At 48.7% G+C, this 14,779-nt stretch overlaps 1 protein-coding gene across 3 annotated transcripts in view; it reads left to right on the top strand.

The window, feature by feature from the left end:
* The first annotated feature begins 8,013 nt into the window (after positions 1–8,013).
* The window catches only part of ptprz1a (protein tyrosine phosphatase receptor type Z1a), a 39,052-nt gene continuing 32,286 nt past the window's right edge, over positions 8,014–14,779 (top strand). The window contains exon 1 of one of the 3 annotated variants that reach the window (XM_062562788.1): positions 8,014–8,616. In XM_062562788.1, the coding sequence (XP_062418772.1) occupies positions 8,556–8,616 (61 nt within the window). In that variant the 5' untranslated portion in view covers positions 8,014–8,555. The remainder of the gene's footprint in view (positions 8,617–14,779) is intronic. The other 2 variants (XM_062562787.1, XM_037450384.2) reach the window with 2 other exon arrangements.

Raw genomic sequence — 14,779 nt, 5'->3', positions numbered from 1 at the left:
ATAAGTTTTATACTCATTTTAATGAAGGAAGCTTTGTAAATCCTTCTGCTGGTGGTTATTCGTAAAATGATAAAGTAAAAACTAGAGATTGTTAATTTGTTTCATACGATAAGATTGATTTGAGTTTGAATGACCCATCGCCACCTTTTAGGTAATTAAATGAAGTTAGTTTGTCCTTTCTGGGCTGCTGTAAACTAGATAAATAAAACCCACTAATGGAAGCAGTTTGTTAGATTGTTTCTTTGTTGTAATAAATTGTAGCAATAAATCTTCCACTGTTGGAAACCTGTTTATTTCCTTTTTTGAAATGGTGCCACATCTGTACGGAAGCTGTGGAGAGGAACGCTGTCTGCATGTTGTGTGACTGGGGACCAGGTGGGGGGGGGGGGGGTCAAGAGCCTTGTTTTGTAGCTGCAGCGGTTTGTCTTCTTCTGGTGGATCACTTCCTGTTCAGAGCAGCCTCGAGGTGCTATTGGTTAAAGCCTGTGTGTGCTTCTGCTTCTTTTCATGTATTTTTCACACCGGAGGATCTGTGTTGAAATGTAAAATATCACCAAACTTGTGATTTTCTTGGTTGTTGTAATTGACCTTTTTTGTTTGTGTTTCGTGTCCAGAAGAGTCTTCATAATCCGTTTGTTTGGGCCCTTTGAGACCAGCAGAGTTCCATTAGAACACGACCTTCCCTACGACTCTGTCCGATGTGAAGGGCCGACCTTCTGGAGCCTTTTCACGTGCTGGAACGAGAGGCGACATGAGCAAAGTGAGTCTGTGTAACGCCATCAGGCTCCACAAAGGAATAAAGCCCAGAGGGAGGAGAGGAGGGGGCATGGTGGGGGGGGGGGGTTAGGGAGACAAAAAGGGGGTCTGGCTTTAGAAAGTGGCCCAGCGCAGATGCACAGAGCTGGAGGATTAGGCTGTGGGTGCTGGTGACGTCTTCCCCCCCCCCCCCCCCCCCCCCCCCCCCCCCTTGTAAGCTGCCGGCCGCCGTGCCAACGGCTCAATGCGCGCCCCACAATGGTGGAGAACCCCCCCCCCCCTCCTCATAACGCCCCCCAGCACCACTCCTCACCCAGTGCCCCCCCCCCCCTCAGTCGGCGGATGTGACCGGGGAGCTAATGTCGTTACAAAAGGTCTGTTTTCCTTAGTCGCGTTGTTAACTCTGTCCACTAGAGGGCGACGCTGCAGCATGACGCTCTGACAGCGGCCTCAAGGGGGCAGCGTTTCCTCTGCAGGACTGAAGGTAAGATGGATTGAAGGAGACATAAATGAGACAAGTGCCAATAAGCATATTGATAAAGCTATTAATATAAATATTTCACTGTTGATGCATGGAGCAGCCATCTTTGATTATGAGGTTGATTGGGTCTTCAAACTTGTTAACAGGAGGCAACATGCATTCTGTGTAGTGACCAGCAGGGGGCGACTCCTCTGCTCCCATAGACGTCTATGATGAAATGACTCTACTTCTGTGTAGTGACCAGCAGGGGGCGACTCCTCTGCTCCCATAGACGTCTATGAGGAAATGACTCTACTTCTGTGTAGTGACCAGCAGGGGGCGACTCCTCTGCTCCCATAGACGTCTATGAGGAAATTACTCTACATCTGTGTAGTGACCAGTAGGGGGCGGCTCCTCTGCTCCCATAGACGTCTATGAGGAAATGACTCTACTTCTGTGTAGTGACCAGCAGGGGGCGACTCCTCTGCTCCCATAGACGTCTATGACGAAATGACTCTACTTCTGTGTAGTGACCAGCAGGGGGCGACTCCTCTGCTCCCATAGACGTCTATGAGGAAATGACTCTACTTCTGTGTAGTGACCAGCAGGGGGCGACTCCTCTGCTCCCATAGACGTCTATGAGGAAATGACTCTACTTCTGTGTAGTGACCAGCAGGGGGCGACTCCTCTGCTCCCATAGACGTCTATGAGGAAATGACTCTACTTCTGTGTAGTGACCAGCAGGGGGCGACTCCTCTGCTCCCATAGACGTCTATGAGGAAATGACTCTACTTCTGTGTAGTGACCAGCAGGGGGCGACTCCTCTGCTCCCATAGACGTCTATGAGGAAATGACTCTACTTCTCTCTTGATTTATTCCCTCAGTAAACATTGTAAACATGAGTTTATGGTCTCAGTCTCTAGTTTCAAGTCTTCTTCAGTGCAGCATGATGTTCATTTAGTGAATGATGGTTAGAGTCAAACAGACCATAAAGAGGGGTTGTTTTAGGGCGGGGCCTAACGCTGATTGACAGGTCCTAACCAGAGACGTATACGCCGTCACTACATCCTCAGTCCAGATATGGTTACTTCCTGTCCACTGGTTGCAGAAAGCCAAGATGGCGGCGGCTGAACTACCAAAAGTCCACAAACTAACTGGTGAAGTCATGACGACTACGTTCTAGAACAGTGATTAGTGGGCCCGTGACCCGTTTTTCAATAGGTCGCGGGCCTTTCCATGGGAAAATAGAATTAAAAAGAAAAAATCAAAAAAATTCATCCTGTGATTTTATTTTGAAGAGACTTTTTTAATGCAGCGGAGTGTCGTTTATTTGGTCCATGTCTTCAGCAGCGTGTGCCAGGTCGGGTCAAACCATCCTGATGTGGGGGAGACATTGGGTTTGTAGGATAACTAAACATCCTGAATATAAAATTCAGCTTATGAACTTGATTCTGAATAAAGTTGAGAATGTTCCTCGGTTTGGGTCGCGGCTTGTCATTAAGGGGTGAAGGAGGGTCCCGGAGCCAACTGATTTAGACAAATCAGATAAATGGTTGGAAATTGGCTTTAAGTGGCGTCTCAGTTTAAAGTTCTGATTTTCCGGTGAAACGTAATTCAGAATGAAGTTCAGGAGCCTCGACAAAATATCAATGCAGCTACAAATTCACTATTTGGACTGATGGATCAAAGGCCCTAAAGGTTCAGATATTCATAATCACTGACCCCCCCCCCCCCCCCCCCCCCAGGATAAGTATTGATAACCTCCGGCGATCCTCTGAATCATCAGAGCGCGTCACATGGCTGGTTCTCCTTAATCCCCTCCCACTTTTACACACATTTGTTTTGTTGGTGCTGTATATCTAAATATTCCTTCCTGATCCCACACATCATCCTAATTCATCACCCCCCGCTCAAGGGGAACGGGGGGGGGGGGCATATTCTCACAGTGCATTGTGGGGAGGAATGCCATTGAATCTGTGTGTGTTTTTTCATGCGCCGGCCTCTTTTGTGTGCAGCCTAAGGAAGTGCATTGTGGGGCAGACACCCTGAGAAAAGGGGCGGGCTCGGGCCTGTTGTCTTCGGGGGGGTAAAGAAGACCTGAATGGACCAGAAGCATCGGACCCAGAGACAAAGCCACATGGAGACTTTGAACACCAGCAACTATTAACAGTGCAGCTTCTCCGTATCAATTATGCATTCGTGCTTTTGTCTTCTTTCTCTCTTCTTAAGGGGGGGGCGTGAGGGTCAGGACTCAACAGGTCTGAGATTACTGCGTGTGTGTGTGTGTGTGTGTGATTCAGGGAATAACGAAAAGTAACTTGTTAAAAAAAACTCTGGTATTTACCTAAAAACAATAAGACGTTGAAAAGAAAAAGCAGATCAAGAGGTGGGTGAAACCGTTTGGGTTTCATCTTGCGGAGCCCGTTGCTAGGAGACTCAGAGTTGCTCTCTGCAGACTGTTTTTTCTTGTTGGGGCCTTTTCCTGCCCCCCCCCCCCCCCGCCCTGCTGGCGGCGCCTCCGTCAGGTGGCTCTGTTGTAAGCAAATGGCTCCTTTAGAGCCAGTGGGAAGGTTTATTCACAAAAAGCCAACACTGGTTTGAAAAATCACTCCTGTGTGTGTAAGGGGGGGGGGGGTTGAGGAGGGGGGGTCCAACTGAACACTGAGACAAATTGGTCAAATGTCTAGTTTTGGAGACATTTATCAACTACTCATTAATGAAATCCTGATTAAATTCTTATCACGGTTTGACGAGGTCAGAAATCCTCTTTACAACCCATGTGACCTCACTGTGACCAACCCATGTGACCTCACTGTCACCAACCCATGTGACCTCACTGTGACCAACCCATGTGACCTCACTGTCACCAACCCATGTGACCTCACTGACCAACCCATGTGACCTCACTGACCAACCCATGTGACCTCACTGTGACCAACCCATGTGACCTCACTGTGACCAACCCATGTGACCTCACTGTGACCAACCCATGTGACCTCACTGTGACCAACCCATGTGACCTCACTGTGACCAACCCATGTGACCTCACTGTGACCAACCCATGTGACCTCACTGACCAACCCATGTGACCTCACTGACCAACCCATGTGACCTCACTGTGACCAACCCATGTGACCTCACTGTCACCAACCCATGTGACCTCACTGTGACCAACCCATGTGACCTCACTGTGACCTCACTGTGACCAACCCATGTGGCCTCACTGTCACCAACCTATGTGACCTCACTGTCACCAACCCATGTGACCTCACTGACCAACCCATGTGACCTCACCGAATCCAACCATTGTGACCTCACCATATTCAACCACTGTGATCTCACCGAATCCAACCACTGTGACCTCACTGTGACCAACCCATGTGACCTCACTGTCACCAACCCATGTGACCTCACCGAATCCAACCATTGTGACCTCACCGAATCCAACCACTGTGACCTCACTGTCACCAACCCATGTGACCTCACTGTGACCAACCCATGTGACTTCACTGTGACCTCACCGAATCCAACCCACGTGACCTCACCAAATCCAACCCATGTGACCTCACCGTATCCAACCCATGTGACCTCACCGTATCCAACCCATGTGACCTCACCGAATCCAACCACTGTGACCTCACCGAATCCAACCCATGTGACCTCACCGAATCCAACCACTGTGACCTCACCGAATCCAACCCATGTGACCTCTGTGACGGTTCACATATGTCTCATATATAATCCAATGTCCTTTATCTTCCACCTTTCTCCAGGTGAACCGTATTGGCGGCGTGGCGGCGGGGGTCCCGTGCGCTGTAAGGCACTGAGCGGTTAGAATGGTCCGGATGAACGGGCTGAACGTGAAGCTCATTAGCAGCTGAGAGGCTGTACGAGGAGTGTCTCAACATTCCTGCCTCGTTATTAGGACGATCCGTGACCTCGCCTGTCCTAAAATAGAACCTTTTCCATTGTGTGTGTGTGTGTGTGTGTGTGTGTGTGTGTGTGTGTGCAGCTGATGCAGCACATATCGGACCTCTTCTCTCCTTAAAAGGAACCTGTTGTCAGTGGAGAGACCACTTTAGTGCTCGTCGGCGTGCAGATAAAAGCCGAATCGGACCGGCTGTTTTCCTGAAGCCTCCTCCACTGGAGAGGCTGGGGAAGGAGTGCTTTGGGGGGGGTCCTGCCACTGGTATGCGGACGCACAAAGACACTGGTAATAACAGTTAATCTTCGCGGGGGGGGGGGGTTAATGGCTGCCAACCAGCCAACTAACTGGTCTGTGATTCAGAGCCGTGGCCACAATGGCAAACGAGACTTCAAAGTGTGTAGGGGGGCACGATTGTGGGGGGGGGGGCGATTGGGGAGCAGCCGGTTCCCATCACCTAAATCAACACGGGCCTCAGCAGAGAGTAAACATCAGGGTTTGTTTGGACTCCTAAATATGCCAAAGCAGACGTTTCCACCTCAACTAGACGTCCAATTAGGACTGACTTCCTGTCTGAGGCTCTATAGGACTGTTGATGATTTGCATTTAAACGAAGAGACGTATTTACATGAGGATTCAACTTCATCATCTGATGAATAATAATCCACCTTAACGTAGTACAACATAAAAACAACGTACGTAATGATCAATCAAATCAACACATGGCAAATTGAACAGAAATGTTAAATAGAGGCTAGAAATATTAAGTACAAGTTATGAATAAAAGCTCAAAGCTAACCCCCCCCCCCACCCCCAGTCACACAGAGACACACGCACACATTTAGAGTGTTAACCAGCACAAATAAATAGAATAAAAACACTATTTAATTCTTCAACAAATAACTGTAAATAAGCAACTAAAGAAGAAATAACATCATATAATAAATCAAATAAAATCTGACTTATGAACTTGACAATCTGATCCTTTGATCACGAGTCGTGTGTTCAACGAGGAAGGGGGGGGGGGGCTCTGAACCTGACTGTTACCAGCTCCAGAGCTTGACCTCTTAACCCCCCCCCCCCCCCCCCCCGGGCAGGGCTGTGTGTGTGTGTGTGTGTACAGTGAATGTGGGAGCAGGGGGGGTTAATGACACCCAGTCTGTTCTGTGTTTGACATGACCTCATTACCCCAATCCATGTATTGATAGGGGGGGGGGGGTATCCTGCTGCTGTTGAGGGTTCAGGTCTCTCAAATTCCGCTTTATTTATTTTGTTCTTTTTTTCATATATTTGTTTTATCTTATAAAATATTTTTATTTTTATTATATATTTTAAATATTTTTATTTGTCTATTTCTTCATGTTTTTATTTACTGCCTTGATGTCTCCTTTTAGTGATTTCTGACATAATTTCCTTATAAGAATATATATTATAATTTTTACAAAAAAGAAATGTTATATGTATTTTAAAGGATATCATTGAAAATATGTATGTTTGACTTAAAGCGTAAATCAAGGTGTGAGAAGGTGAGCACAAAGTCCCTCCTTAAGAATAAAAGCGTCTCTGATGTCCTGATAAAAGCCCTGCGTCCCCCCCCCGGGGGACGCCCTGATGTCCCTGCGTCTGAATGGACGCTGCTGGTTCCCACGTAAGATCATCCGAGGGAGGAACCTCGCCCTCTGCTTTTATCTGTGGCTGTAAGAGGAAACAACGAGGGAGGGGCCGTTTGTCTGCAAGTGGACTTCACAATAAAAGGTGAGCTTTTGATCCATCACAGGTTTAAAGTTAAAGTTCTGAAAGCCAGCAAAGAGAAATCCAGGCTGCAGGAGGGTCTACGCTGGTTTATTAGTAATCATTTCAACCCAAATAAGTTGTTTTGTTGTTCTTCATCCTGAGGAGGACGTTTTTGTGGAGAAACACGAGAGGAGGATCCCATCACTTCCTGTGCTGATCGATCGCCCCCCCCCCGTAGGGCCGATACTGCCCCTCACAGCGGTGAGTTCTGCCCCAGAAACAGACTGATTCCTAATGTTTTGGGGGGGGGGGACGAGTAAAGTCAAACATCTGTCTGGCTGCTTGGCTTCATGCTGACAAGTCATGAAGAAAAAAGTCATGGAAAACTGCCCCCCCACCCCTCTGTGGCAGTACAACTAACCTTATCAACCCCCGCTCCGCCCCCCCCCCCCCAGGAAACATTCAACCTAACAAGTGGAAAGCATCTTCTGCATAAATTAAAGATAATCCAGAGTAAATTATGCTGATGTATTCGGGGGCGGATCTGAACCGTTTAGAAGGGTGAAGAAATAAATAAAAATGTGTCCATTTCCAAGATGGCCGACTGCAACAACCTGAAAGGCCTTTTGTCTGCTACGTTCACGCTGAGCGTCCCCGGCCCAGTGGACGTCGATGGTCATGTGACGTACCTTTGCAAAGCTCGCCGTGTGGCTGCAGATCACCTGAGAAGCAGCGATAGAAACGTTCAGGTTGTCCCCTGGAGAAGGACGAGAAGAACACGAGGAGAACATGAGGATTCCTCCAAATGTCCCAACTGTTCCTGGAAGACACATGAAAGCGCATCTCAATGGAGACGCTGACCAGTCGCTCTCCATTTCAGTGAGCAGCAGACGAGTTCCTTTGGGGTCAAGAGGTCGGCCTCCCCGTGACCCCCCCACTCTTTATAAAAGCTCAATTACACTTGACTCGGTGATGTCCCTCTGACTGGAGGACGAGCTCTCAGCCTCCGTCCCTCACCAGGAGGCCGAGTGCAGGCTGACAAATAGACAAGGTTGTGAATTTAACAGGATACCGTGACCTCTGCCCTCTACGACCGGGGGGGGGGGGGACGTGGCTTCATGCTGTTTCTACGCTTCCTTGTCTGAGGAATCCGTTACAGGGACATAGAGCCACGGGGGCTCCATGGGGGCCGTATTTATTGAAATTATTTTTTATAAAAATGATTCGTTATGTGGGATTCTACTATTGTTACCTTTTGTTAAATTTCATTTTTCCCATTTATTCATCAAATGTTCCTTTGTTCCTTCCATTTTTCTCTTTTCCAATCTTTCTCTCTCCCCCCTTGAACTTTTCCTAATTCCAGTAACGATCCTCCTGTTTAGCATGAAGCTCCTTGATGTCCAGATGTGGGTCGGTGGCGCGCGGGCTCGTGGGCTCGTGGGCTCGTGGGGGCGGTGCAGCTTCAGTCAGCCAGTCGGTGCGCAGGAGAGCGGACGGAGCACCGGGAACCGGGACACACGCGCACGCACACGCACGCACGGCAGCGAGACCACAGCCGACCGAGCGCCGAGGCAGGAGCGGAGGGCGATGGAGCTGTGAGGGCTGCGGGCGGACCGGGACCCCCCACCCCCGAACCCCCCCCCCTCGCCGTTTCGTGTATTTACCGTCTGTGTGAGCAACATGGAGACGACGCGCTGCTGGCTGCTGCCGGCGGGACTCCTCGTCCTCATCTGCCAGCAAGGTACGACGCGGTTTGTCCTCAAATGTCCTCGCGTGGAGACCGAGCGGCTCCGAACTTTGTTGCGTGTCGTCGCGGTGATGCGCAGGCTGCGCTGCTGTCATCTGCGGGGTCGGGAGGAGATCTTGTATCGGTGTTGCTTTGTTCCACACAATGAGCCCCGCGGTGCGTAACGCGCGGTGCGCCTTTGGAGACGTTGTTGGAGGCGGAGGACGGGTTGCGTGAACGCGTCTCTGCTCCCTTCGGGGTCTGCGGGAGCGCAGATTAAAACGTGTTGAGGGGCGCGGGGAGATCTGCTCCGAACCCCGCAGCTGAGAGAGCGTGAAAAGAGGAGTTTGGACACGGTAGTCTGACCGGTTTATTAATGGTGTCAGAGGCTCCATCTGGCAACAACGAGGCTAACGCCATATTCTCACAACCACACGCGGATACAATCAGTGCAAAACCAACGCGTGGTGCTGGTGGAGGAAACGCATGCTCGTTTTTTAGAAGATGTTGAGGGAGATGTTTCAAGCAGCCCTGCAGCTTTCTGAGGAGACTTGTTGTGAAGTTTGGACGCTGCTGTTTGTTCCAAGTTGTCAAAAAGTGAAGGACTGCACTGCAAAAACACTGCAGAGAAACATCCAGCAGGGATGGAGCTTCTAGAAGAAAACCTGGTACGAAAAGGCAGATTCAGTAATCCTCAAAAATACGACAACAATGAAGGATTCAAAGTATCTGACAAAAAATGTATTTCATTTGTGACGGTGGTAATGACGAGATACCTGTTATACCTGCGGCCTGAAGGCGTTTCTCACTGTAGATCCAGCGTTTGTCAGCCTGTGCTGCCATGTTCATCATTTTATATAAAAATAATACAATACTAAAGAAATAGAACAAGTTTTTAAAGAAGCCAAAGTTCCCAAAACACAAGAACCTTGACAAAATAATAATTACAGCTTCTGAGCAGGCTGTAACGTTTTCATTTTCTCATTTACTTCTATGGGACCACGGGAGTCGCCCCCTGGTGGTCGCTAGAAGATATTTAAAAGACTTTTGCATCGACTGATAGAAGCTGAAGGACTTTCATACAAATGAGGTTCTTCCAGTACGGCTCGCGAGACTCGGATCCAAGTGTCAAACTATTAACCAATATTCTGTCACCTTTTATGTTATCTGTGTCTAATTAAGCCCCGCCCATCAGGTCAGGATCCTAATGTCTCACAGGTAAATCGTTGTATAGCCTGAAGCTACTGCTAGAGATTCCTTTAATTGACATGCTCGAGTGAGATCCTTCTGGAAACCAGTTACGTACTGTCGATGCCCCGGGCTTTTATTGTGAAAGGACCTTTCATTTATGTTAGGAGGTGTAATAAAGTTGGCCTTCTTGGCTCAGACTTATATGGCAAAACGTTGAGTGTATTGTTTCATGAGCCTCTTGCAGATATCTGAGTCCCTTCTGAAGCGCTTGACCCCATCAGAAGGCTGGAGGAGCTCCAGTGAGGAGGTAGAAACAGGAGGCACCTCTTCACCTTAGGATGAGTACCTCCGTGTCCTCTGTACGGAGTTCGGATTGTTCCTACAGAAGCCTGGAAAGGACAAACCAAAACACCGACTCTATGAAGGGATCTTTTTTGCGATGGAGGATCTCCTTCGTCCAACCTTTTTGAACCTCTACGATGCGTCGTTGTCCTGTTTCAGCCGTCGTGATGAAAGGGTCACAGGAGGACCATAGCGATCTCTGCTAGAATCACATCATTTATCTCAGGAGGTCTGCTAAGTGCTTGTTGAGGGACCTGCCAGTGCTTCCTGCAGGGTTCGATGAGGTTTAGGAAGTCGTTGGAGATGAATTGGGATTCGTCACCACAGGAAGGGGCTTGGTAGTCCTTATCCTCCGGTTTGCCCTCCCAGCCTTTACGGGACAGTCGCAGCGTGCCAGGGAGGGCACTGATCTGCTTGGTTGGATCTGTTAGGGGGGGTGAGACTTGAAACAAAGATTAAGGGGGAGGGGAAGCTGGTCGCAGCCAGTTTCAGCTTAAGGGATGTGAAACCTTTTGTGCCCGGGCCAGTGAGTCTGGATCTCTGCTCGACGGTTCGCTACCTGCAGAAAGCCTCCGAGCTCGCTTTTCATTTGGGATTTTTTTTTTCTAAAAGAAGCTTTGCTGAAACGGGAGGGTGTGGGAGGGGGGGGGGTATACAGGCGGTGCCAGCTCGCAGAGGAGGTGGCGCAAGAATGACAGTGGAAGAAAAGATGCATGAGGAGAAATCTTCAGCGCCATCTGTGCACCCAAAAGATGTTTGTGAATGGGCAGAGCCGGCCGAGCCTCCAGGACCTCCAGGAGCCTCCAGGAGCCTCCAGGCCTCGTGTTGCCTAACAGGGAGTCTGCTGACAGATGGCTGTCACAGTCAGGCAGTCTGTCAGTCAAACACATGCGGGTGGGGGGGGGAGCAGACACAGCGCATGCCAATCAAAGGTTTTATTTAACTGTTCTTAAGGATCATTCGCTGTACGGCTTCACTGGTCATCTGAACTCCTTCATCTTCACTTCAAGGACCACAAGAGAGATACGTTTTAGACTTCTAGTTGAGTTATGGAGACCTTTTAGTTTTCCTCTCGCTCCTCCTCACAGGTGAACCTTAGCCAGGCAACCAGGTATCTGCTTTCGGCTGCCAAAACAGAAAGTATGGTTGCCATTTGTATTCATCTTCTATTTTAAGATTCCTTTCAGTTATAATTTAGATTTATATTGAAAATGTGGACTAGAAGCTCTGTTACAAACGGAAAGAAAGTCGGTGAACCGAATTCTTTGGTGGAATCTTTTGGCCTTCTCAAAGATATGAAGGAATCGATTTGAAGTACCAAACTATTTCTATACTTGTTTACAACCTTTTTAGTCTTTTTATTTGACGGCAAAGAATGGATTGAATATTATTCTAATACCAATATTCGTATTTGTAAAGGAGCCAATCAAGAAGCATCTGAAAGGGTTTGATGCTCTGCTTCAGGTGGATCCAGTTAAACTGTAGTTTAAGAAGCACAATCTGGATAAAAGCTCATTGTTGACGAGACACAAAGTGGTCACCTGGTGTGACCCCTCCGTTCTCCCTGCGTCCCTTTCCTCGTCCCACCATCTCCGTCCCGAGCAGCTCCTCCTGGGCGACTGTGCCCCGCTGATGGTGAGGAGAGGAGAAGAAGGTCTTGGGTTGTGGCGGCGTGTTTGATGACCAGATTAGTGGGTATTAGGCTCACAGCATTCACTCAGACACACACAGGAGCCACCGGTTTGAATCCTCCAGAGTCGCCCCTCTCTTTCTCCCTCGGAAGGCCCTCAGCTGAATGCAGGCTGCAGGGGGGGGGCGGGGGGGGGGGGGGCAACCCGCCGGGTCCTCGTCCTCGGCGGAGGTCAGCCGAGGAGGCCCCCGCCCGTCCTGCGCCGCCTCCTCTGCCCCGGCTCTGCAGAAGTATGCTGTCAGAGGGGAGATTTGTTTTGTAACAGTAGGAAAGGGGGCAACTACAGAGAGGGAGGGGGGCGCAGATTGAGGGGTGTGGGAGGGCGGGGCAAACGGAGGAAAGAAGAGAGGGGGAAGCTTTTAAGCGTGACGCACGATGGCACTGCGATTTGTCTCAGTGGCGGAGAGGAGGCTGTCACACTGAGGCTGTGGGAGCGCAGGGTGTTAGGGTGAGGGGGGGTGAGTGGGGGGGGGCACACATTCTTCCTCTGGTGCCTCACAGAGTGATGGAGTGTAGGTTAAGCAGCACTCCTGCCTTCATTACTCTTCGTATCCCCCCCCCTCACCCCCCCGCTCACCACTCATACTGTAAAATAAAACAAAGCGCTGTTTAGTAGGTGGAGCCACTTGAAGTTTTGAAATATCGCAAAACAAAGTAAATGAGCTGAGTTCTCATGAACTGAATAAATGATGAATATACACTCCTGTGATTGACAGGTCTTTAGCAAGGTCCAGGTCTCTAGGTCCCTCCTCCTCAGCTCAAATATGGTAGCTTCTGTTCACTGGCGACAAGAAGCCAGGATGGCAAGCAGATTACAAGGCTGTAATCCGTCAGTAAATAGAGTAGAAGAAGAAGGGCGCGACTCTTCTGCTCCCATAGACGTCTATGAGGAAATGACTCTACTTCTGTGTAGTGACCAGCAGGGGGCGACTCCTCTGCTCCCATAGACGTCTATGAGGAAATGACTCTACTTCTGTGTAGTGACCAGCAGGGGGCGACTCCTCTGCTCCCATAGACGTCTATGAGGAAATGACTCTACTTCTGTGTAGTGACCAGCAGGGGGCGACTCCTCTGCTCCCATAGACGTCTATGAGGAAATGACTCTACTTCTGTGTAGTGACCAGCAGGGGGCGACTCCTCTGCTCCCATAGACGTCTATGAGGAAATGACTCTACTTCTGTGTAGTGACCAGCAGGGGGCGACTCCTCTGCTCCCATAGACGTCTATGAGGAAATTACTCTTGATTTGTTCCCTTAGTAAACAGTAAACTCTTCTTCCTCGTCTTCCTTCTATTGTCTTCCTCCTCTTCCTCTACTTCCTATTCCTCGTCGTCCTCCTCCTCAGTGCCCTGTGGACTCTGTGGTAATGTATGACTGGCCCACAGACCCTCTGAAAAGGAGTGGTGGGGGGTTGAGAACAAGTGGAGCCCCCGTAGAGTAGCTGGTGGAGAGCCATTGGATTTGCCCCCCCCTGGTTCTCTCCACCCCTCAGCTGCCTGTGAGTGTGTGGTCTCTGCTCCCGTTTCACCCACCAAAAGAAAGCGAAGCAGAAAAAAGGCCAGCGTGGTCGAGGCCCCATTCACTGGGCTCAAAGCAGGTGAGGGGAGGGGCCATCTGGGCAGATGTTGGGGGGCACAAAGGGAGTCGATGGGCCTCTTCAAGTATCTACTGAACTTTACATTTCAGACACGGGTCTGATCCTCTTATCCAGAACAGCCGCCTTTGAGTGAGAGCTTAGATTCCTCGATCGGCGACATTACAAGCTAATGGTGGCGTAACAAGCTAACGGTGGCGTAACAAGCTAACGGTGGCGTTATAAGCTAACAGGGGAGGAGGGGGGGGTCAAGCTCTGACGTACAGTGACAACAATGGTCAACGCTTCAGGCCAAACCTTCACTTTTATGAATTTTAAAAACGTGTTGTGGTTCACAAAATCCATATATCGGAGTATTTCACAAATTGTAGTGATGAAATGAGGGACTATCTAACGTGACTTTTTGTGAGTTTAGGAGAAACTTTACACATGCAAACCTAGGGAACTGTTTTTTTCCTTTTTTTGTGAAAAACATCATCAAGGTATTTGTGTCACTAGCAGCGCCACGGCTGACTCCAATATTTATTTATTATAAAAAAGAAATAACAGACACCAGTGAAAAATAAAAATAAAAAAATAATAATTAATGAGAGATATGCACAAAAATTAAATAGAGATTAAAAAATATCAATAAGACATTTCTGATTTGTTCAATGCGTAAATCAACAAACGTTTGAACTTAATAATCAGTAAGTTAATGAAACAGGTTTTCTCAATAAGAGAATGTGAATCAAATGAAGAGGAAACATCATTTTTTTTACATTAGTGAATCCAGCAGATGTGTGTCAAGGTTAAAGAGGGACACAGATCATGAAATCCATAATTTCCTCTGTGCTCCCTGCTGCTAATTTCAATAAGGTCGTTCCTCAAATAGTCCCTCGTCCCCAAGGCACCGTCACAAAGTGAGCGCCTGTTAATGAGCTGCTGATTGTTCGCCGGGTTTCACTTAAAAGCGCCACGGCGGTTTGATGCAGGTGTAAAAAAAAAAGAAGCAATTAGCGGCCTCCTGCAGGTCGGCCCCCTGCTGCTGCTGATGATGATGATGATGATGATGATGCTGCTGAGTGACAGAGAGAGGCTCATGCTTTATAACCCAATGGTTCGATAGGGATACATGGCAAGTTATTGGATGGAACATCTGTCAATCAAGCCCTCAGTTGAAGCCAGTTGGGTGAAAAGTGTAAAAAGTCATTCTTATTTGCTTCCACTTTCAAGTGAAGAAGAAGCATCTACGTTGTTTTGGATCAACAGTCGTTAATCTGTCACACAAACACGAAGCCCCGCCCCTCGCCGCCGTGATATTACTACATTCAGAAGGAACCCTTGCGATAGGTTTAGTGTTTGATTGAATTGTGTTGGTAT

This window comes from Pungitius pungitius, chromosome 6, assembly GCF_949316345.1.
Source record: "Pungitius pungitius chromosome 6, fPunPun2.1, whole genome shotgun sequence".
Taxonomy (NCBI): Eukaryota; Metazoa; Chordata; class Actinopteri; order Perciformes; family Gasterosteidae; genus Pungitius; species Pungitius pungitius.
The sequence above is the reverse complement of the archived record's forward strand: the minus strand, read 5'-3'. Positions and strand labels throughout refer to the sequence as shown.